At 33.4% G+C, this 23,227-nt stretch overlaps 4 protein-coding genes across 6 annotated transcripts in view; all 4 read left to right on the forward strand.

The window, feature by feature from the left end:
* Nucleotides 1-1,553: 1,553 nt before the first annotated feature.
* LOC113513028 (chymotrypsin-2-like) lies at nucleotides 1,554-7,003 on the forward strand. The gene is made up of 5 exons (XM_052892968.1): nucleotides 1,554-1,663; nucleotides 2,381-2,612; nucleotides 3,543-3,777; nucleotides 4,866-5,039; nucleotides 6,296-7,003. The coding sequence occupies exons 1-5, from the start codon at nucleotides 1,612-1,614 to the stop codon at nucleotides 6,440-6,442; spliced, it is 840 nt and encodes a 279-aa protein (XP_052748928.1). The 5' UTR covers nucleotides 1,554-1,611; the 3' UTR covers nucleotides 6,443-7,003.
* A 2,195-nt stretch (nucleotides 7,004-9,198) lies between these two features.
* Nucleotides 9,199-12,907, forward strand: LOC113512889 (chymotrypsin-2-like). Its single transcript, XM_026896846.3, has 5 exons — nucleotides 9,199-9,328; nucleotides 10,157-10,388; nucleotides 11,002-11,236; nucleotides 12,114-12,287; nucleotides 12,745-12,907. The coding sequence occupies exons 1-5, from the start codon at nucleotides 9,277-9,279 to the stop codon at nucleotides 12,892-12,894; spliced, it is 843 nt and encodes a 280-aa protein (XP_026752647.1). The 5' UTR covers nucleotides 9,199-9,276; the 3' UTR covers nucleotides 12,895-12,907.
* A 671-nt stretch (nucleotides 12,908-13,578) lies between these two features.
* Nucleotides 13,579-19,027, forward strand: LOC113513029 (zinc finger protein 678-like). The gene is made up of 4 exons (XM_026897015.3): nucleotides 13,579-13,642; nucleotides 13,757-14,671; nucleotides 16,603-17,330; nucleotides 18,040-19,027. The coding sequence occupies exons 2-4, from the start codon at nucleotides 13,777-13,779 to the stop codon at nucleotides 18,733-18,735; spliced, it is 2,319 nt and encodes a 772-aa protein (XP_026752816.2). The 5' UTR covers nucleotides 13,579-13,642; nucleotides 13,757-13,776; the 3' UTR covers nucleotides 18,736-19,027.
* Nucleotides 19,028-21,751: 2,724 nt separating this feature from the next.
* LOC113513030 (1-phosphatidylinositol 4,5-bisphosphate phosphodiesterase) overlaps nucleotides 21,752-23,227 on the forward strand; it is a 90,689-nt gene continuing 89,213 nt past the window's right edge. Inside the window, exon 1 of one of the 3 annotated variants that reach the window (XM_052892859.1) lies at nucleotides 21,752-21,963. The gene's annotated coding sequence lies outside the window, so the exon portion shown is untranslated. Of the gene's footprint in view, nucleotides 21,964-22,082; nucleotides 22,234-23,227 lie in introns of those variants that run through there. The other 2 variants (XM_052892857.1, XM_052892861.1) reach the window with 2 other exon arrangements.

Raw genomic sequence — 23,227 nt, forward strand, 5'->3', positions numbered from 1 at the left:
TCTATTAAAAAATATAAATTTACATAAAGAGACACCTCTATAGAATTATAAGTATTTAAGTCTATTTCTAAAGCGATGTAAATGTTTAAAAAATATTCAATAAATATTTGTATAACCATAATAAATACTAAAGTGCATATTTTTTTTTTTTTGTATTTATTTGTACGATGGACTTTAGATGTTGTCACAAATCATTTATTCATTGCGATAAAGTTCTAATGTTTATGTATCGTTGCATGTATGACTGTATACCTATTATATATTTTCAACATAGTACTCAGCGTAAAAACCAGACATCGATAATATTAATTAGCTATCAATTATACAAGATTATTAATTTGAAATGTCGATAATTTGCTTCTGTCTACTGATAAAAATATAAATAAGGTACGGTGTTTTTGTATACCGTACCTTGATTCAATCGATTAGTTTATTTCCTGGACTTACTTTGGAAAATCCAAATAATGAGTTTGAATCAGCAGTTAACTGTCCACTGCAGAATATAGCCTTCTCCAAATGGGGGGTTTGCCAGTAGTTGCCATACTTGGCAGGCGGGTTGGCAACGGCAGTTTGGCTTTTAGTGATTTTTTATGAGGGACGCTGCTGCTCATTCCTCGACCATAATTTAATTATAAAGTATACATCTATTACTCATTATTCACCTAGCCGTACAGGTTCTGGCATAGATCCCTTTCTTTTCCGTAGGTGTCGTAAGAAGCGATTAAGGGAGGGCGGGGGATGGACAGCAGCCTCCCTCGTAAAACATTTCTAAAGCCTTACTGCGGTTGCTAATCCGTCTGCAACTACTGGCAAACCCCCCAAGAGGAGGCTTATGTTCAGCAGTGGATGTTTAAAAGCTAATATGATGATTAACCAATCATTTAGGAGACTCCAGACACCGAACGAACGTTGATTATTGCGAAGATGTACTGGCTTAGATCAATTTGTTATAACAGATTTGAAGAAATAATATCCGCAAAGGTAAGGCACTGTTTATTTATTAATCTTTATGTAGAGTTTTAGACATCACTTGCAGTTCAGAGCCTAGACTTCTTTTCATGTTTAACCTTAAACTTCAGTACTTATTTAAGATTATTTTAGTACTAATACGTGTCTAAAAATACTCGTTTTGTTTTTAAAAATATATTTCTGAATCGATCGAGCCATATCCTTGAATATTTCTTATTAGATAGATACTCTTTATTGTTAAAAAGTTTATTGTTAAAAAAAAATAGTAAACTTATAGATACAAACATTTATAAGAAATGATCACAATGAGAAAACAATTGACGGCCTTATCGCTAAAAGATAATTATTAATAAAATTAAATTTAAATATTTCTTCTTCATTATTCCTATGAAAAAATTATGCAAGAAAATGCAATTAAGTGCTGGTTTTATTTAAATCTGTCGAGTATATTTAGGCATTTGCCTTTTTAACGAATCGAACTAGTACTCTCAATTGATAAATTATTATATCACATCTAATCTAATTGTTCATCATCAATCACAGTTATCACTTTAATCAGAGAGATTATAATTAAACGAATGTATAAATACACACGTTCGATAACTTTGGAATGTTTTTATACGAAAAAATAAAAACATAAAAATGGATTTAAAATCGGGGATTGTGCTCTTAATGCTCCTTATTGGGAGCTTAGGTAATTATATTGTATTATTTTTTAAATATATTATTTTTTTTAAATAGAATTGTGACCTAGTGTAATGCTGGCTTTCACAATAGAAGCAATATAAGATATACCAAATTTTTTATTTGCTGATGTAGTAGTACCTGTATTATTGTTATCAGGTAGTTTATCTCCAATTAGAATGCACGTTTCCTGGCCTATCCCTAACGCGCTGCTTCTTTGTAGGCAATGTTGGCGACTATTTGGAATTTATATTTGATTTGTATTTTGTTTTACTATCTACATTTTCAGTTTTATACATTCCCTTCGTCATTTAGGTGATACCATATTAATAAAAAATCCAGGTAGAAGTAATACTTCCGTGGTTTTAAAGTAATAACTGCGTTGGCGGGTTAATGTTCCCTTTATCAATCAGGGTTTACCAGTAACAGACATTTCAGTAAAAGCATACGTCTCGCACACTGGTAGCGTTTGAGTCGCACGCCTGTTGCATGACTCCCATTATATCATGAACTTATCTGTTAAATACAAATAAATTTGTGACTGTCCATCCAACCTTTGTGCGGAATTTAAAAACGAATTCGAATTCACAATGGTATATCGATTCTACCATCTACTCTTTCTCATATCACATTACGTTCCCATAACTTTTGGAGACAGTAGATTTGATACGCCAGATGGCGCCACTCCTCTGACATATATTTAAAAATATTTCATAATAATATGCAGCCGCCCCGAAACCCGAAGAAGACATGTCGATTTTCTTCAACCAAATGGACCCGGAGGCGCGCATCGTCGGCGGGACCCAGGCGCCTCAGAGCCGTCACAGGCACATGGTGGCACTGACCACCGGCGTGTCGGTCCGCAGTTTGGTCTGCGGCGGCTCCCTGGTCTCCGTGAGGACTGTACTCACAGCTGCGCACTGTATCAACGCTGTCTTCTCCGGTGGTGCACTTAACAGGTAATGAATAGCAAATTACTTGCACATAACTAATATTAAACTATTCATTCTTAGGAAATTTCGGTGCAACTACAAATGTGTCGTAGGTAAATACATAAGACATAATTATTTATGTATTTACCTATTATTGTAATAAGTAATCAATGCAAATAGAGAATTAATTCACAAAGAACGAAGGTCCCAGTTTTAAATGGAACCTTTTCGACAAATGTAGACCGATTTTAATGATTACTTTTTAATGGAACTATGATGACCCTGTACTAAATTTGTAATTTCACTTTCCATTTCATTCATTCGTTTACAATTCCATTTTCACCCATTAATCTAATATTATTGATTGAAATTACTTTGTTTAATTTAGTGACCATTAGCATGCGTGTGACTGCCAACACTCAAAAATTTACTACTATTATTATTACCGAAAATTCTACAACCTTTCATGTAACCCATCAATTTTCGATCGCCATTTCGTTTACGCAAATTTTGCAACATGTGTTTTAATTTTAAGTAGCTCATTATAATCTGTATATCAGATTTAATGTGACGTATATGCCCGGCATTGAATGGGCCACCCCTTCCCTTCCCGTGGGTGTCGTAAGAGGCGATTTAAGGAAGAGCGAGTGATGAGCAGCAGTGTCCCTCTTAAAACATATCTAAAAGCCTAACTGCAGTTGCCAACCCGCCTGCCAAACGTGGCAACTACTAGCAAAACTCCTCTTATGGGGAAGGCTTATGTTTAGCAGTGGACAGTTAACGGGTGAAAGAAAATGTGACGTAGTTTTGGATTAAACGACTCGATATGGTATTTGCAGACAAAGAGAGAATCCAAAAATTGGATTCTCTCTTTGTTTGCAAATACCATATCTACTAAATATACATATCTCATATCTATGTCTTATAATAATAATATGAAATGTTGACAAATTACAGCAATCTCCGGGTAGTAGTCGGCACAACATATTGGAACTACGGCGGCACTGCATACGCCATCGAGCGTAACGTAACTCATTCTAACTACGTGTCTTCGACCATCAAGAATGACATCGGGCTCCTAATCACCACAACAGACGTCGCACTATCTAATACGGTGGTCGTGCTGCCGCTGAATTTCGACTTCCAACCCGGCGACGTGCAGGCCCGAGTCGCCGGCTGGGGCAGAATTGCGGTAAGAATTGGTCGTTTAATAATTAATAGATTAATTCGTTTAATGAATAAACTGTATCAGCCTTTAACTGTCCACTGCTCAGGATAGCCTGCCCCCATAAGGGAGGTTTTGCTAGTAGTTGCCATGGTTTGCAGGTTGGCAACCGCGATTTGGCTTTTGGTGATGTTTTAAGAGGGACGCTGCTGTCCATCTCCCCACCATAAGCTCTCTTAGTCTTATATCATTCAGTTATAATTTTATTACATTAGTAAGAGGAAGGTGGCCTAGAATCTCTTGACAAGTATTAGTAGTAAAATAAGACGATTCGTTAACATTTAAGCCCCCCTAAACAAATAGCAAGTGAATATATCAGTAGACACGTTATCGCTATTGGGTCCATAGCTAGGAGGCAGTGCTGGCTGGCATTTTATTCTCTCTCATGAATGTGTCAAAGAAAATGTATTTATCTATGGATTCATTTGCCACTTAGGACTTCCATGAGAGGCTGGATTTGATAATAGTTTTTTTAGTCTTTACAGAATGTCCTGTCATTTTGTTAAATATATTTTGGGAAATAAATTTTAGGGAAACATCCTTATAGATCTTCTATTTCATTTTAGACATAGTTATTGTGCACAACCTAAAGAAATTGAGAAAACGATGTAATCTATATCGTTTTTCAACATTAGAAAATTATAATATTTTTTTTTTAAATAATTCAATTACACAAAAATATATTTCAAATATTTTTACATTCATATTAAGTGCCATGTAAATATAAAAATAAAAAAGTGATATTAAAAGCAAAATGTTCATAAGAGAAAATTGTATATTTTTAACAAAATCAACAGAATTATATTTTATGTAATAGTAATTATTTTAGGAATACATCAATTCTGTTACCAATGTGTTGCATATTTAACGACAGAAAACGTAGAAAAATTGTAGAGAAAATGTGTTGAATTATGTGTATTTGCTTTTGTTTTTCCATATCTCGGTTCCTTTCTGTCTAATATTATCTTTTAATTTCATTCTTTTCTCCTCAGTATCATCCACATTAATTGTCTTTAGCAATAATATGTTTCAACTATCTATACTTTATTTTTCAGCAAGGCGCAGCCCTATCGGCTGTTCTCTTAGAATTGAACGTACCAACGATCGACGGCCAGCGCTGCATAGAAGAAGTACAAGCAGCCAGCGCCCAGTGGAACATGAACGCGCCCCCTGTCGAGCCACACATAGAGATCTGTACTTACCACTCGCCTGGCTATGGCGCCTGTAATGTCAGTAAATATTTTATTACTACTCTGTCCTCTCTAGATTAATGACAAACTAATGTTTCGATAGATACGTTGTCGCTACTAACAAAAATCTAATGCACGCGACATTTGAAATTACTTTAAAGAAAAGAGAATAATTATGACTATACCTATGTTTATGCAATTAAATGATTGATCGAGTTTCTAGATGAATTCTCTAAGTATATAAGTACATTATGAAATACCATTCAGATTTTAGGATGACACAAGGATACATTGTGTAGAGCACATTACATTAATATGAACTAGACAGCAACATTCGGTGTCTTTTTCTTTACCACAGTTTAAATTAATTTATTTTCTTCTTGTCTATGGCTTTGGGAGTAAAAGAAAATGAATTACTAATAAGAATAGAGTCATTTGATGTTTGTAACCCTTCCTAATATTTATAAATATGAATGTTAGTTTGTGATGAACTATGAGTCTGTTGCCTTTAAGGGCTTTAATGGTTTAACCAAATTTAACAAAATTTTGTAAATACGTAGTATTTGGGATAGAACATAAGCTATTTTCTCGGTCAATCATAATGTCTCATTCACGCTGGTGAAGTTATATATAAATTAATAAAAATTATATTACACAAATTAAACCGCCTTGTTAACATAGCAATAATTTGCTAATATCCTTTTTAAAGGAGAAATTCTTGAAAGATAATTTTTTTTTCTTTGGTGTCGGAAATACGCACGTGACACCCCTAGTGTCGCAAGCGTCCATAGGCTACAGTGACCGTTTACCATCGTACGGGCTGTATGCTTGTTAGCCACCTTTGTGGTATAAAGAAAAAAATTGTTATAAATTCATGGAATGTTTTATAATTAAGTAAAATAAAAGAAATGACATCATAATCATTTGATTGTAAATTTAATATGGGATCTGTTTAATCAGGCTACGATTGTAGGTAAAAACCTAAAGTCCTGCTTGATATAATGAATAAAGAATTATATACTTAACATGATAGAATGCTGATGTAGTGAATAACAATTAATGGAAGACAGATGAAGAACGCGGGCCATAGACAGAAAATAAACCCTGTATCCCAAAATGTAGCCTATAGTTGCAACAGGATCTATATCCATCGAGAAAACTCTGAGGCATTCCAATCCGTTCAAGATTTATAAACATCAAAAAGATACAGGCTTTTTAAAACCAAACCTTAAAAAAGTGAAAATAGCAATAAAATCATGCGGAAAAGATACTAACAATAAAAATATTTGTTTCAGGGTGACTCCGGCAGTGCTTTAGTGCGTATAGATATCCATGAGCAGATTGGTATAGTGTCGTGGGGCTTTGCATGCGCACGTGGTGCACCTGACATGTTTGTACGTGTCAGTGCTTACAGGAATTGGTTGCTGGAAAACATCGTCTGAAATGCTTGACGCAAATAGTACACACACCCTGATAGCATCGTGACCTTTGTGTCTCTAAAATGTCTTTATTTAGTCTATAATTCTATTTAGTCTATAATTAGGTCTATAATTCTAAAAATATGCCATTTTCAGTTATTTTAGTGTCTACAGCTCTAAAAAGATGCCATTATTTAGTCGTTTTATGATCCACGACACAATAATACGCTCTTATTTAGTCATTTAGAATCGCAGACCTTAGAAAGACGTTATACTTTAGTTATTTTAGACTCAACGACATTAAAAACAGTTTTAAAAATTTTTAGTTCACAGTCTGTACGTAGTCTGCGACTAAAAAGACCTAATTCTTTTAGTTTTTTTTTCATGACCCTAATTACGTGTTTTTGAGTCAGACGACGCTGTGCTATCTGGGGAGCGGAGATTAAAGATATTGTAAAATAATTTGAACTGAAAACCATTTTTCTATTGTAAGAAAAACGGTATATTTTAATTAGGCATTATATTATACATTATATCCGAAATAAAAAAAAAATGTATAAAAATAAATATATGATAGTAATTAAATTGGTTTTATTTTACCGTTTTTAGTCATAATATCTGATGTTAAACACTGAAAAAATAATTCTTATAATATATCTATAATAAAGACTACTGGGGTATTAATTTTTATGGTTTTTCTACTACTAGCACAGCTACAATGCCTCTGATGTTGCGGGTGATCATGGCCGGCGATAGTCATTTACTATCAGGTGAGCCGCATGCTCATTTGCCTCTGTGTTATAAAAAAAAATACTACCATAGGGTAAAGAATTCTCTTCCCATTCATGTGTTACCTTCAACCTATAATCGCGTTAAAAGATTCATTTGTAAACTTTCAAGATGCCGGTCGCCAACACAATAAATTGCTGTGAGTGATGTGAGGGTTGCCACCTCACGTTTGGGTCACATTACCAGCTTAAATTTTTTTTAATGAGTGATAATGAAATGTTAACCCCGTCTGCGCTATCGGTATACGCTGGCCCCCGCCAGCGAGGGATGATAAATGACGATAAAAGCAGGGCCGTTAGCCCATCGTGACGAATTTCACTAGAATTAACCAAGATAGTTTCCAGGTAATGGGGAACTAGCAATACCCATTACTAGCGTATTGCTAGTAATGGGGTAATTAGATCCCATTACTAAGAATCCCTTTCTCCCTACCAGCTTACTTAGCTTAGGTAAGGTATGGTCACTTTGTTAGCTCCTATAAAAAAGTAATGAAGACTAAACATAGTAAGTACATTATGCTACTACTGTTGCCATGTTTTATATTTTTAGTAACCATTATAGTGGAACAAAACTCTTAATTAAAGTTAATACAGCAAAAACAGTGTAATAAATATAAATAAATTTACATGTTGAAAAGTCGATTATCGACCTAATTAAATAATAAAGGCAAAGTTGTGACATCAAACAAAGGAAACAATTAGAATATCATATTTTTATTAGCATAAACATACTATTGACGTCATGCGGTTACGCATAAGTAGTATGGGCGTCACAGTATATTCTGTAATGACCATGGTTCATGGTATGCCTATTGACAACAAATATTAGATGAAAAGGGCATTCAGTTGGTTGTTTGCTTGTTAACTATTTTAAGCTACATAAAAAAAACTCAATTGGCACCATGAATGTAGGTATTTCTTTTTTTTTTTAGATATGTAAATGAAATGGCGATCTACCTGGGCTATTGGTATACGCTAGTGGAGTAGCATAATAGGTGTTTTTTTTTAATGGACGATAATGGCATGGACCCCGCCTGTGCTATCGGTATACACTAGCGGGGCACCAGTGAGAGATGATTGGTGAAGATGAAAAGGCAGGTCAGTTAGCCCATCGTGACGAATTTAATGATAAATTAGTCACGATGGTTTCAATGGTGGAGGTCGACCTGGTAGAATGTATTGATAGCAACGGGGACTAACCTCCCCATTACTAACAATCCTTTCCCCCTCAGCATAATAGGTGTTAGGGAAGAGATGGTATAATGGATGGAATAAATACTATGGATACTAATGGATACTATGGATAGAATTAAAAAGCAGGTCACTTAGCCCAACATGATGTAACGAGTGGAGGTCCATCTGACAGGGTATATTGGGAGGGAGAAATTGTTAGGAATGCGGACTACCAGTCGCATTGCTAGCGATATATCCTATCAAGTCGACCTCCACGTGGAAACCATCATGCTAAATGCCAAGTCCATTCATCACGATGGACTAACTGACATGCCTTTTCATTCTCACCTATCATCAAACAAGCTGACGGCCCACCTGATGGAAAGTGGTAACCGTCGCCTATAGACATAAGCAGTACCATGAACATAACAGTACACACACATACTATCTCGCCCATGATACCCCCCATGCGTTGCCATTCCTGAGGACTCAGGTGTTATTCCTTTGTACCCTGTAAATTCACGCCGTATCCCACCCTTCAAACCGAAACACAGCCATGCATGGGTTACTATTCCATTATCATGCATAAAAAGATAGAGTATATTGCTAGCAGTGGGGTTGCTAATCACCATTGTTGACAATTTCCTCCCCTGAGTGTAGGTATTGATAGCATTTACCTGAATGAATTATATAATAGAATACCTTACGAAAATGATAACGTAGGTATCTTCTGTATGGCTTAATAAGCTTAATATCGCAAATCGCATCAATCGTAACCTAATCAATAATTATTAGTGAGATAATAAAAGACCTATCTATATAACGTCTAGCAAAAAAATCTATATAAGTAAGTAAATCAATTTTATATTCTTATACTCATAGATACACTGTTTTAAAATGGATCTGAGAACTGGCGTTCTGTTTGTGACGTTCCTCGTTGGCTGCATAGGTGAGTAGTCTATCCTTACAAATATAATAAATGTTAAAGTAGCCTTTTCTTTCTTACCGTTTGGCATTTTAAGGGTTACACCAATCTTTATGATATATAAACATTCTATTTGTAACGGAGACAATACTCACATTAGAACTATGTATATGCTTTATTTCGAATTAATATACAAACATATCTAAAATTCGAAACCGGTTAGGTATTTATTATAACAAATTCCATCGTGATAAATTCCACAAGAATTGATCACAATGGTTTCTAGGGGGAACCGCGTGATGGTCGACTTGGTAAGGTATATTGCTAGTAATGGAGCTGATAAATCACTATTACTAACAATCCCTTACCCAGGGAGGTCAGTTAATCCATCGACCTCCACGCGGTTCCTCCTAGAAACTATTTTGAATGAATGAATGAATAAGTATACTTTATTTGCATTACACAATATAGGAAATAAGCAAGGCAGTTTACAAACACAACGATATAATTGTATAAGTACAGTAAGGCGGTCTTATTGCTGAGAGCAATCTTTTTAAGACAACCTTATTTTGACTAATTTGTCGTTGAATTAGTCACGATAGTTTCTGGAGGGAAACGCGTGGAGATCGTCTTGATAGGTATGATGATAGCAATGGGAATTAACTTCCCCATTAGTAACAATCCCTTCCCCTCGGTAAGTGATGTAAGACTATGTAAGGTTATCCAGTGCAATGTTACATTTAAACTTTAATATGACGTCTTCTTCGAACCTTTTATTAAGGAGTCTAAATCATATTTAGTATGGAAACAAAGCCTAGAAGGGGAGAATTTACATTTTCGGTATATTCCCAGCGGTGCCTACACCCGAAGCAGATATCAGCGTGTACTACGAGCACGCGGATAGCAATGCTCGTATAGTTGGCGGAATAGAAGCTGCGAATGGAGCTCATCCCCATATGGTGGCATTAACCAATGGCGTACTAGTCAGAAGCTTCTTCTGCGGTGGTTCCATCATCTCCCCGCGTACTATATTGACTGCTGCCCATTGCATATCTGCCGTGTATAGCTCCGGAGCTCTTTCCAGGTGAGGTGACATATCTATCTTACTAATATAATAAAAATAATAATAATTGTAACTAAATGCTGTCTGTACATGGGAGATGTTTAAGAAAACAATAGAAGCCAAAACAATAACAACAAAGTTTTTCGAAATTTTGTCTATTTATCTGTATGTTTATTTAAGCATCACGCAAAAACTATTGCACCAAATTAGATGTGTTTTCACAGTTATATTTCTGAAAGACCTTTAACTTAAAATTGGTAATTATTTTGTTTTCATATGCCATTTATAAGTGGTCTGTTTTATTGATTTCCCTATTTCTGAAATCTACAGGTAGTGAGTAAAAAGCTAATACGAGTATATAAATAATTCGTGTTTCAACCGTAAAGCAGTTATGTTTGCATGGCTGTGTTTCGGTTTGAAGGGTGGGATATGGCGTGAATTTACAGGGTGCAGAGAAATAACACCTGAGTCCCCAGGAATGGCAACGTATCATGGACTCTGTTACGTCCAAGGTACTGTTCATGTCTATAGGCGACGGTTACCACTTTCCATCAGGTGGATCGTCAGCTTGTTTGCCATTCTAAGTTGCATAAAAATCGTTTCTAGATATTAATAGCCATTATTTCATCCTTAGCAATCTACGTGGTATAGTGGGCACGAACCGTTGGAATCAGGGCGGTGAGTTGTACGCTTTCACGCGCAATCTGACCCACCAGAATTATGTGTCATCCACTATCAAGAACGACATTGGTCTGCTGTACACAACCACCGAAATTGTATTCTCATCTATTGTGAGGTCGATCCCGTTGAGTTACCAAAACATCGGCGCGGGTATAGCGGTCAGAGCTGCTGGATGGGGAAGGATCAGAGTAAGTTAAAAAAAACATTTATTTTTATTATATTATTTTTATTTTTAAAACTTATATGTTTTTTTTATCCGATGTCTATATATATATGTAACGGGAAATTATTGAACTCACTATGTTTTTGCCGCTTCCGACAATTGTTTCGACTTCATCCGGAAATCATCTTTAGGTGGCGTTTGGCACTTTGCGTCACAACGTCACACAGTCAGTTCGTAAATTTCCCGTTACATATGTATATAGACAAAATCATATATATTCTTACCAACAGTTCCAATTAGCAGAATGGCTCATTCACTCAAGTAAAAAGTTAATACATATTAATATTATGAGGTGTAGTTTCATACAAAAATTAAATCTATCGTTTATTGTTACAAGATTAGGTCATTGGCCTCAAACAGCTTGCTTGCACATCTGCGTTCCAGTTTGAAGGGTGTGATACAGCAGTAAAATTACTGAGTGCTATGACTCAAAATATTCACGTTACAACTCAACTAGAACAGAACGTTATAAAATCTCCAAACTACTTTATGCAATTATAATAATCCTAATTTATCAGAATAAAATAAATACATATATTCATTTTATTAAAACACACTGTCACATTGTCAGGTCGACCCCCACACGGTTCCTCCCTCCATCCCTCTTAGAACATTACCAAATTCTAAATTCGGTTGCCAACCCGCCTATCTGAGGAGAATGGAAACTACTGGTAAGACATCTCAATGGCAAAGGCAGTCTATGAGAGAGGCCTATATTCAGCAATGGATAGTTAAAATACTGATATGATGTGACGATGAAGTATTATTGTACTACAGTAGCCGCTTACCATCAGGCGATTTAATTATAATCATAATTTTCGACCTTATATAAAAAATTTTAGGCCGGCGGTCCTGTGTCAGCTACTTTGCTACAATTGGACATCGAAACCATCAGCGGGCAACAATGCGTGGAGGGTGTTGCTCAAGCCTCTATAGACTTCAACCAATCCGCACCGCATGTTGAACCGCATATCGAATTGTGCACCTTGCACAGCCCTGGATTTGGCGTGTGTAACGTAAGTAAACGAAAATTAAACATATAATACAATTTATGCTTCTTCAAGCTGTTATCTAGATAACCATCTACGGACTTGTCTATACATGTCTTAAACCCATTGTCCATTACAAAATAAGTACAAAAAAAATATTTGTAGAAACATGAGCCTCTAATATTTAAATTTGGAATGTAGATCTTGTGTCATTTCCGTGTGTTTTTTTTTTCGTTCAGCAGCAGAATTCTACTCTGTAAAAAGGTAACTGTACTTTGTAAATAGGCCTGTGAGTTCCTTTAACCTCATTATCACGTTCCATTAAGTAAAAACAATGTAAATTTCGAAAGCTTACATAACAAAATAACCATATCGACCCCATAAACTATTTTAAAGTCACTTTGATATTCGAATTTTTTGCATAACTTAGACACAAAAAAAGAAAATACAGAATAATTGAGAATTTTCTTTTTATTAATTACAGGGTGATTCTGGAAGCGCTCTGGCCCGTGTGGACAGCGGTGTCCAGATCGGTATTGTATCATGGGGCTTCCCTTGCGCGCGCGGCGCTCCAGACGTATTCGTGAGAATCAGCGGCTACCAAAACTGGTTAATTCAAAATGTGATTCAATAAAGTTCATATAGCAGTTTGTTTGTTTTACTACATCTTAGCCCTGAAAAATGACAACACATAACTGTACCATGGGTGTTACTGTGATATCCATGTATCGAGGTATACATACATTAATATAATAAATTAATAATACTTCCAATGTTGCCGTGTGGTCTTGACAATAAACTTTCTCATTATAATATTAGCAGGATAACAAAATTATTCATTGCTATTTTCCTAATTCATTCATATAAATAATTAAAAAAAATTATGTAAAATATTTATTATACGCATAATTTATTTACTATGTTATATAGGTAATTATTTTTTCCATTCGTCGTATGTTTGCATAAAATTAAAGATTTTGTAATAGAACGAAACGCATACTGCCAAGAGTATCAACGCTATATCCATTTTTGCACTTTTTTGTGTACTCTAGGGGCCTGGTAATAAGAATCACAATTGATTGTTGTGTTGTTAAATTGCAGAAATTGATGTTTTAAAATTTGAATTTAGAATTTAGATTTCTACTTTGTAATTTGGATTATGTTAAAAAAAAATCAAAGTAAAAATGCTTTAAAATATTGAAATTGATTGTTGTCGCACTTTTTATTAACTTTTTATTAAATTTATGTCATTTGAAACCCGTCAATAATATAAATATGAGGGTAGATAAATTTAATTTTTATTTAAAGCTCAAACTTCTTCAAAGTGAACCTACCTTCAGATTTCTTGCTTCTTTTCCATCGTAACGTCGTCGCTGAACGTGGTAAGTGAATTTCCCTTCATTTTAACGTAATAAATTCTGTAATATTTTTTTAATTTACCTCCATATATTGAAGTATAAATACAGCTGATAGAATAAAATATGTTGTGTTTGTAGGTTGTATATGTATAAAAAAAATGGAATCTGGTACCCCGCTTGTAGACTCCGATACTATATACCCAGTACTCCTCATACCCAGAAAGTGTACGACTTTAGAAACGAACTGTGACGCTTCTGATAATGTTTTTATTGACTTGAATATAACTTCACCAGATATAGAAGGCAATGAAATGTGTCTGTACTCTGGTTTTTGTAACGTTAAATTAATAGACAACTATGATGTGAGTATTCATCATGTCAGTTCACCTGATAATAGTGGGTCATCCAGTTGCATTGATATCGAACAGCCGCCGCTGATAATTAGTGAGCAAGGCACGGGATTCCCTTATAACCAGTCCAAAGTCTGGATAGACCCAGTTAGAAGTCCACATGTATATAACCATTACGATACAACAGAAACTCAGGAATACTCTGTATGTCGTAAGTCACACACAAGTCATATAACTGTTGAACAACACAGTACGTATATAACCCAGAATGTGTTCAATTATAAAGAGTCGATCCAATACTCGCCCACAGAAGATTTTGAGCACAAAAAGTTCAGGAAACCTCATGCGTCCGAGACAGTTACTCAACAACCATCTGCCAACCAAGATGGGAATAATTTGAATTTATATGAAGATAATGAGTTTGAATGTGGCGTGTTTCTCTCTCAACTCTCTGAGGAAATAATGAACGAAAAAGAAAATAAAGCCAAAGATGAGCGTAAATACATAGGGCTGCAGAGTGAAAATGGTGCATTGAAGCAACTCATGTCGTCTGATATCCAATCTGCATCTAAACAACGTAAGACGATCCTGTTTCTCGGTCACGATTCTCACTGTGGCCAAACAATACAGAAGATTGCGGTCAATGACCCATCCTTAGAATGTTCAAAAGTTGGAAATTTGAACCCAGCAAATATTAAGACTGGTAAGTAACCTACTATTTTGTAGTTACATTTTTAATTTGTTTATTTAGGTTTTTTATTATGTTATTTACAACACACGCTAAATATACTTTTTAAAATAATCTGTTTACCGTTGAATGAAAACCATAATGTGACTTATGTACTGTGTGGTGAGATGCAACATGGATTAGTAAATTAGGAGATGGTTCACCTGATGGAAAGTGGTAACCATTGCTTATAGACTCAAACAGCGCCATAGAAGTCACAGAATACAGTGTACCCACAGTATTCTTCAAGTGTCGTCATTTTTGATGATCACTGTGTTATTTTTAGTGATGTATATGGAATGGTAATCTCACTTGTGCTATCAGTATACTCTGGCGTCAGAGAAATAATTCATTAAGTTAGGTCAATAAGCCCATTGTAAAAAATTGATTGATTCATGAATTAAAAGATTCCATTATTTATTACTAGCAATGACCTCTCCTTACCCTCAGGACTATGTGCTTTTTGTAATAGATGCTAATGGAATGGTAAACCTGCCTGCGCTAACGGTATATGCTGGCGGGGCACCAGTGAGGGTTGATAGATGAGAATGAAAAGGCAGGCCAGTTCAGCACGATAGGTTCCAGAGTAGACGTGGAGGTCAACCTGACAGGGTATATTGATATTAATGGGACTGGTAGTCCACATTACTATCAATCCCTTCCTTCCCAGGACTATAGTGTTATGCCTCCATATCTTATAAATTTACTACCATATCACACCTTTCAAACTGAAACACAGTTGTGCAGGCACAACTGCTTAGTGGCAAAAACATCTCTGGTGCTTTCAGTATTAATAATGCATTGATCGCCATGGACTGTCTTCTACTTTTCTTTGATAATTATTTAGGTTCAAAAAGGGTCTTGAAACCTTGTTTAATTATTTATATCGCTTATGATTATTTAATTAAATAGCTTGCTTGCTACATCGTACGTTTGAATTTCAGAAGTTGGACAACTAATTAAATAAATCACTTTTAAATGGGATATCAAAATAAAACGTATACCATATTTTAAATTAAACCTTTAGGGTCACAATGAATAATAATCATAATTTATTTGCCAGAACAATTACATAATAAGATGTTACAATTTATTTTTTAATATTCAATAGCATCTTTGTAAGTCTTTACCAAATATAATGAAACTGTTACGTTATAATAATAATATAATTAACACGTCATATATTCTAATATTAAATTGCTTTAAATTAATCTTTATATAAATACTCGTGTCAATATATTATATCTAAGACAAGTCTAAATTAAAATACTAAATATAATAATATATATACAGTATAGCTGAAATATTTATACATTTACATACATTTAATTATTTTGAAAAGTCATTTATTGAATAAAAATTACATTCCAACAACCACTTTTTTAACCGTAGTTTAAAATAACTTAATGGCAGTTCTCTTATTGATTTTGGTATTCTATTATATACTCTAATGGTCATTATATCACAATTTCAATTTTGTAGGATCTCTTGATGTGAATTTATTTATACTGGAAAGATTTGTGAAAAATTGTAGGATTTGTTTGACAAATATTTTTACTTACGCCATTGCACCACAACTGTGAAAACATTCAATTTCGGACAATAGTTGTTACGTGAAGCCTGACCAAACTTACAAACAAGCAGAGAAAATTATAGTTTTAGATTTTACTATATATATATATATATACATCATATAGTTACAAAATACATTACTAAAATTAAGGAAAACTAAAAAAATATGTAACAGTATACATATGGACATATTTATTTGTTTTCCTTTAACATGAGTATTTAGTATCGGTCTACAGATTGAAGTTTATTGAATATGTGTATGTACAATTAATAAACAATATCAGATATATAGAAGAAAAAGAAAGAATTATTCAAAGGTTTTTTTTTCTTTTCAGATGATGTCAAAGTTAATCGTAATCAGAAAAAATATCAGTGTGATAAATGTAAGCAAATATTTAATCAAATAGCTGCATTCAAACAACATATGGTCGGTAATCACAATATAGCAAAAAGTTTGAGCATGTATGATATTGAAAATGGTACTGTGAGTGAAGTTAAATTTATGTGCACCGAATGTGGGAAGACCCTTAAGAGTCAGGAAAAGTTTGAAATCCACTGCATGGGGCATGGTGATCCAGATTTAGAATGTAATAAGTGCCATAAAGTGTTCGCATCAAAATTCACTTTACGTACACACCGGAAGTTACATTACAGAAAATACCCATGCAATTTCTGTTACAAAACATTTTCAGAGGTCGAAGATTTAAAAGCGCACGTTGCGAAAATACATTTTATTTTCTTGTGTATTCATTGTAATTTTACAACTAAGAATTATATTGAATTAACAGAACATGAACAATTACATAGTGGTCAAATTGTGCCCAATGATTCTAGTGAAACCGATCGTAATGATTCGTTTGTGAATGACATATGCAACGAGACAGGCAATATTGTTGAGCCACTTGAAATTGAGAATTTGAAGTTAGAAAATCAACTTACCGCTTCCAGTAAGAACTTCGATGAAGAAATAAAAAAAGCAGATTCTGTTATAGCTAAAGTGATATCAAATAAGATTTTCCTCTTGCACTCTAAAAAGGTTAGAAAACACAGGAGATACAATAAGGTAATTACTGCTTGCTTTTTTTTACTTAATTATCATATCAATTATAAAGGGACCTCACCAGAGGGTGACTTTGTACTTTGGAAGGGTGACAGTGAATTACAGGGTATAGAGAAATAACATCTGAGTCCTCAGGAATGGCAATGCATGGGGGGGGGGGGATCATGGGCGAAACAGAATACTTTGTTATGTCCATGATACTGCTCATGGCTATAGGCGACGGTTATATTCTAATTTGGTTATATATTCTAAGTTGCATAAAAAAATGACCTAAAAATAAGACTTTCTGTTATTACTATATTAAAATACATTTTACAGATTTTTTAAAATTTACTGAATTAATTTTTGTGATGAAAATATTATAGATAAATAATATTTTAGTTAGATATCTGTTAAAACATTACAAAATAATAGTAAAATTTCAATTTATAATATTGCATACTTATATTTAGATATTTAGTCATATAATAAAATTATTGGAATTGATGTCATATAATGTAATAAATTGTTTTCTATTGGGGAGGTCTATATTCAGTAGTGGATGATGGCTGAGATGATAATAATAAATGTAGTAAATATTCTTATGTTTCGGTACAAAATTTTACTCAAATCTTCGAAATAATTATCTACCTATTTTATCTAATTTAGTTTTTGTTGAAACTACAACTGTCTATACTTAGTGATAAAATTGTGTTTTGTAATAAATTTACAGTCCTGTGACGTATGCTTCAAGATGTTCGACCGGATTGGTGATCTTAAAAGACATCTTATAGAACACGTGATACGAAGTACCCTCGCCAAGACGCCGGTGAACAAGAATGGCACACTCAACATACAGTGTGAGGTATGTCAAGTTGAAACATTCACTAAAATAGACCGTTACAAAGCCCACTTGCGTGAACACGCCAAACTAACGCTGTACAAATGTACATTTTGTGACAAATCGTTCAGTGATTCCAGTAATTTTTCTAAACACAAGAAGATCCACGGCACCACATACCTACAGTGCGATTTATGCCAAAGAAAATTCAACTCTAAGAAAATGATCACACAGCACATGGAGTATCACAATAAACACTCGCCGGTCCAATGCCAATACTGTGATAAGATATTTCATTTTGAATCTATGCTCAATAAACACGTCAAGTGTGCTCACAGCAAGGAAGTGTGCAGCCGATTCAAATGCAGATTCTGTTTTCAATACTTTAAGACTTTGAAGGAGAAATGGGACCACGAATGGACCATTCATAATGTGAGAAAGATGATAGTAGACTGCCTAATATGCGATTCTAAGTTTCGAAAATACTCGGAACTGAAAAGACATTGTATAATTACACATGACATGGATATACCGCCCGCAAAAAAGCTTTTAAAAAAAAAGAGAAATAAAAATCAATGCTGGAAATAGATTTTTATTTTCTCAACAAGTATTTAAATTAGTGCAATCTCGTTTACAATCGGATAAACGGAGATGTTACTATATAGCTGTTATATGTCAAACTTGTATTTACCAGTGAAGTAATCATTTGTATTTATTTATTGTTACAAACTCAACACATTGACCTTGTACGTTATTTATTTACGTTAAATGTAATTTACAAGGTTTCAGTATACGTAATATTATTTTCAGTATTACATTTATAAAATCCAAGTTAAATTTTAATATTTATATATAAACGATATATTTAATGAATTAAAAAAAAAACAGTATAAGTACTAATATATATATATATATATATATATATATATATATATATATATATATATATATATATATATATATATATATATATATATATATATATATATATATATATATATATATATATATATATACATCAACAAATGTATTGTATTACACTTTACCTATATAATATTGTGTTGCTTGGTTTTTATATATATTATATTTTTCTGCTTCATGTTATTGTACGTTTTTATAAAAAAAAATACTGAAAACAGTACTTACAACGAAAAAATGTAATAAACCAGGTAATATAAAGATGTCGCGTTTGTTCAGGCTTGTTGTGTTTGTTACATTTCTCGCTGTGGATACTACTTAACCAATATAAGCTCGGAACAAAAAGTTTTTTCCTCTTCTGAGATTTATTATATAAGTTATAGATGGTAAAGACATAATTTATATACACTTATATATATATACTTAGCGTAAACAAAATTTGTTTAATTGTTACATAACATAATCATCATCAGCCATAAGCCGTCCACTGCTGGACATATGCGTCCAATAACAATGTTCTTAATTAATTTAATAAACAATCTTGCCATCATTTCGTCATTTAAAATTAAAACATAAACAATTCTTTATCGCACACTAAAAACACAATAAATAAAAAAAATAATACAAAATGTTTCTATTCTAGTTACCTGTTTATTAATGTATGTGTCGTTTTTATAATGAACAATATATACCAAGATTGTTTAGTAAATATTTCAAATATAAGAAGACAAAATCTTTTTATATTTTAACTACATTACAATTACTTGTATAGTGTTATGTTTCATATTTGTGTAGCAATTTTAGGACTGAAGATAACGTTACTTCATATATAACTCTTGTTACAGAAAATAATTAAAAAATATAAATTTCTTTGTTTACTTCATTATTTACAACTTTATACGAAAAATTAAACTATTAATCATTTTTCGTTTTCAACGTATCAATTTTTAAGTAATTTTTGTATATAAATTTAAAAAGCAATGGAATTTAAATTAAGAAGATATTACACTTAAAATTAGAATTATGTTAATTAGAAAATGTATTGTGTCAAGTATAGTAAACAACGCAGTAAATGATTGAACACGTTTCATGGCTGTTGATCTTTATTTTAGCATAATAAGTTTAATAATCGTTTAAATTTTTTTTGTCGTTGACTGTACTTATATGTTTATTAATTTTGATCATGATCTCAAGATAATACCTATCAGTATTATTTAGAGTTTTTTTATTGTTTAGAATAACTTATAGAACTAAAATATAAACACTTTTGCTGTTATTTTGTTACAACTTGTTATTGTTTTTCATATATGTATTACATAAAAGTATTATAATTTTGTGTATTTGGTGTTTTTTTTTAGTAAAATAATTTCACATTAATAACGTTTATGAACCCGGACAAGGTAAATTATTGCTGTCTTTTATCACATAATCTATATAGATAATAGTTCTAAAATTTGCCAATGAAGCTATCTTTTAACGTAATATTTTAATTGGATAGTTTCGCGAAATTACTGTTTTATGGACCATCAAAAACTAAATTTGTAATGTTCTAATTTAAACCTGTTTGAAATTTAGTTTATATTGATCCTTTTAAAGATTTGATAATAGTAATGTTTAGAGAAATGATGTCCAATCAATCAATCCCAGAGTTCTGACCTGAATCAGACTTTTGTCGGAAATATGCGATGCATACGCGGTGTTCGATGTTATGAAAAAAAACTTATTTATTTATGCAACTTAGAATGGCAAATAAGCTGACGGCCCACCTGATGGAAAATGGTAACCGTCGCCTGTAAACATGAATAGTACCATGGACATAACAGAGTATACTGTTTCGTCCATGATACCCTTATGCGATGCCATCCCTGAGGACTCAGGACTCATATGTTTTGACGAACAACATATAAGTATTTATCGTACTCGTAACCCACTTCGGACATAGGCTGTATAAAAGGTCTTAGACGACTTGTACTGTCTTCAATACCCTTAATTGAATTATAGGAACGCAATAGAGTATCTGCATAGGTAATTCGGTAGTTTAGTTATTAAGCACGAAGGGTGAGCATAGGTAACATGATATATATTTTACAATGGACCTTAAAATATTTCATTTATTGCGCCAGATATAACAAAATCACAATTATCGAGTAATTAAAAAAGTATTATCAAACCGTTATAAATTTTAAATAAGGAACTTCACTTGATCACCTGGGTTGCAGTATACAACTCATTTATATTTTTACTTGTTGAGCGTAACTAAATGAGTCGCTAAATATTCAGCAAACACTTTAAAATTGCTTAAAATTACACAGACAATTGAATATATAGATCCAAAAACAGTTAAAGATGTAACGGCTACTGTTTGAGTGCAAAATATTTATTTTAGGTATATTTTTTGTTGCGTGTTTTTACTTTTAACACCGCCTTATCTATTAGGGCCGGACGAATGGTTGGTGAGGATAAGCCGGTCGTAATTCAACTAGTTCTGCCGTACTTAAATATCAACAAGGTGCTAAACTTATGCCTTCTGAGTCCTCTGATTGATGTATTGTATACACAGTTTGAGATCATTTAGCTAGCGAATACAGCGTAGTGTACACAAGCGGTATTCTCGCGCACGACCTTGGCTAGCCGCGCACGCGTACTCCGCGTCACCTGCCACAGCCGACAGCCGAGCGGTCCGGCCACATCGGATTTCCACTTTTCCCCCACAGTCCGCGACAACGCGCCGCACTGGCTGCGTCTTATCGCGAAGCGCGCAAAATAGAAACGCGCCCGCGTCCGCACATTGCAAACACCCATCAATAAAAACTACCAACAATATACCGCTTTGGTAGATAAATATATCGCTCTTGTGGTTGACTTATCGTGTACAGAACGGATTCGCACTACCATAAGGTCAGTAATAATCGCAATAGTCTCTTATGCTGTCACGTTTCGACAATTCAATCCGTTGCTAATATGTTGTATCCATACAGGGTTTTGTCTGTTTGTTTGAATAACACTGTAATGTACGTCGTTAGCTTTTATTGCTGTCTAGTAATGGATCCGTCTTGTAGTACCTAGCTACTGATACAAAAGCGATATCCTTTCGGTTGAAACATTTCTTTGTCTAAACAGTGTTCTGTTTAGTCGGCGATTTAGAAGAGACTCAGTCGCTGTATGTAGGTATGTATTATTAAATTTATCAATACAGAAAAACATGATAAGTATTTAAATTTAATAATAATCAGTAACTATTGTTTACCGTTGATTTGTACTATTCGACAATCCAAATTGTTGATACCTACTCTTCGCAATCTTAAGGCACCGCAATGCTTGGTTATTTTCCAATTATTTTACTAATATAAGTACCCACTGAATTAAATAACATTATTAAATTTAAAAAATATATACTATGTCAAATTTCAAGACGGATGGTTGAACAGTCAAAACATCAAAAGCAATAACCAACAAATTCATTTTCTCATTTATACTAATAAGAATAATAAGGTTTATCCAATAAAAAATAAACACTTGCTAAAATAGAATCGTTATAAAATTAAATAAAACAGAATTCAACCTTTTGAGTGCAATGAGGTTCAAATTGATAATGCTCTTTATAGTAACCAAAGTAGGTACCTACTAAATGAATCCTGATTGATAAGCATAATTACAAAACAATTTATAATATTTAACTGGTATATAAAATAATTCATACGAAGATATATAGGTATATTTACCTACTTTTTTTCAGAGAATGAAAGTAGCATGATGCTTTCACAATATTAACTATGTTTCGGTTTGAAGGGTGGGATATGGCGTGAATTTTTGTTTAAGTCTTTTTATATTATTCTTGTTATATATATGTAATATTCCTTTTTTATATGTTATTGTACTCATGCTTTCCTGGGTGAGCGTATTGGAAAACTGTAAGGCTCACCCAGTGGATGTAATAAATAAATAAATAAATTTACAGGGTAATAAATTTTAAGGTAAATAAATAAATTAACCCCAAATGCGGACCATGTGGAGGTTGACCTAATAGGGTATATTGGGGGGAAAGGGATTGTTAGTAATGCAGACTGAGAATCCCATTGCTAGCAATATACCAACCAGGTCGACTTCTTCGCGGTTCTCCCTGGAAACTATCATGGTTAATTCCTGATGAATTTATCATGAT

Source organism: Galleria mellonella, unplaced genomic scaffold, assembly GCF_026898425.1.
Source record: "Galleria mellonella isolate WM207_F2 unplaced genomic scaffold, CSIRO_AGI_GalMel_v1 utg113, whole genome shotgun sequence".
NCBI classification, from domain to species: Eukaryota; Metazoa; Arthropoda; class Insecta; order Lepidoptera; family Pyralidae; genus Galleria; species Galleria mellonella.

What these genes read in the sequence shown, in the direction of transcription:
- LOC113513028 (XM_052892968.1), top strand. Translation starts at nt 1,612, where the DNA reads ATGGATTTAAAATCGGGGATTGTGCTCTTAATGCTCCTTATTGGGAGC. An exon ending in CCGGCTGGGGCAGAATTGCG is followed by an intron (nt 3,778 to 4,865) that starts GTAAGAATTGGT and finishes TTTATTTTTCAG; the next exon opens with CAAGGCGCAGCCCTATCGGC. An exon ending in CTGGCTATGGCGCCTGTAAT is followed by an intron (nt 5,040 to 6,295) that starts GTCAGTAAATAT and finishes TATTTGTTTCAG; the next exon opens with GGTGACTCCGGCAGTGCTTT.
- LOC113512889 (XM_026896846.3), top strand. Translation starts at nt 9,277, where the DNA reads ATGGATCTGAGAACTGGCGTTCTGTTTGTGACGTTCCTCGTTGGCTGC. An exon ending in CTGGATGGGGAAGGATCAGA is followed by an intron (nt 11,237 to 12,113) that starts GTAAGTTAAAAA and finishes AAAAAATTTTAG; the next exon opens with GCCGGCGGTCCTGTGTCAGC. An exon ending in CTGGATTTGGCGTGTGTAAC is followed by an intron (nt 12,288 to 12,744) that starts GTAAGTAAACGA and finishes TATTAATTACAG; the next exon opens with GGTGATTCTGGAAGCGCTCT.
- LOC113513029 (XM_026897015.3), top strand. Translation starts at nt 13,777, where the DNA reads ATGGAATCTGGTACCCCGCTTGTAGACTCCGATACTATATACCCAGTA. An exon ending in CCCAGCAAATATTAAGACTG is followed by an intron (nt 14,672 to 16,602) that starts GTAAGTAACCTA and finishes TTTTCTTTTCAG; the next exon opens with ATGATGTCAAAGTTAATCGT. An exon ending in AACACAGGAGATACAATAAG is followed by an intron (nt 17,331 to 18,039) that starts GTAATTACTGCT and finishes ATAAATTTACAG; the next exon opens with TCCTGTGACGTATGCTTCAA.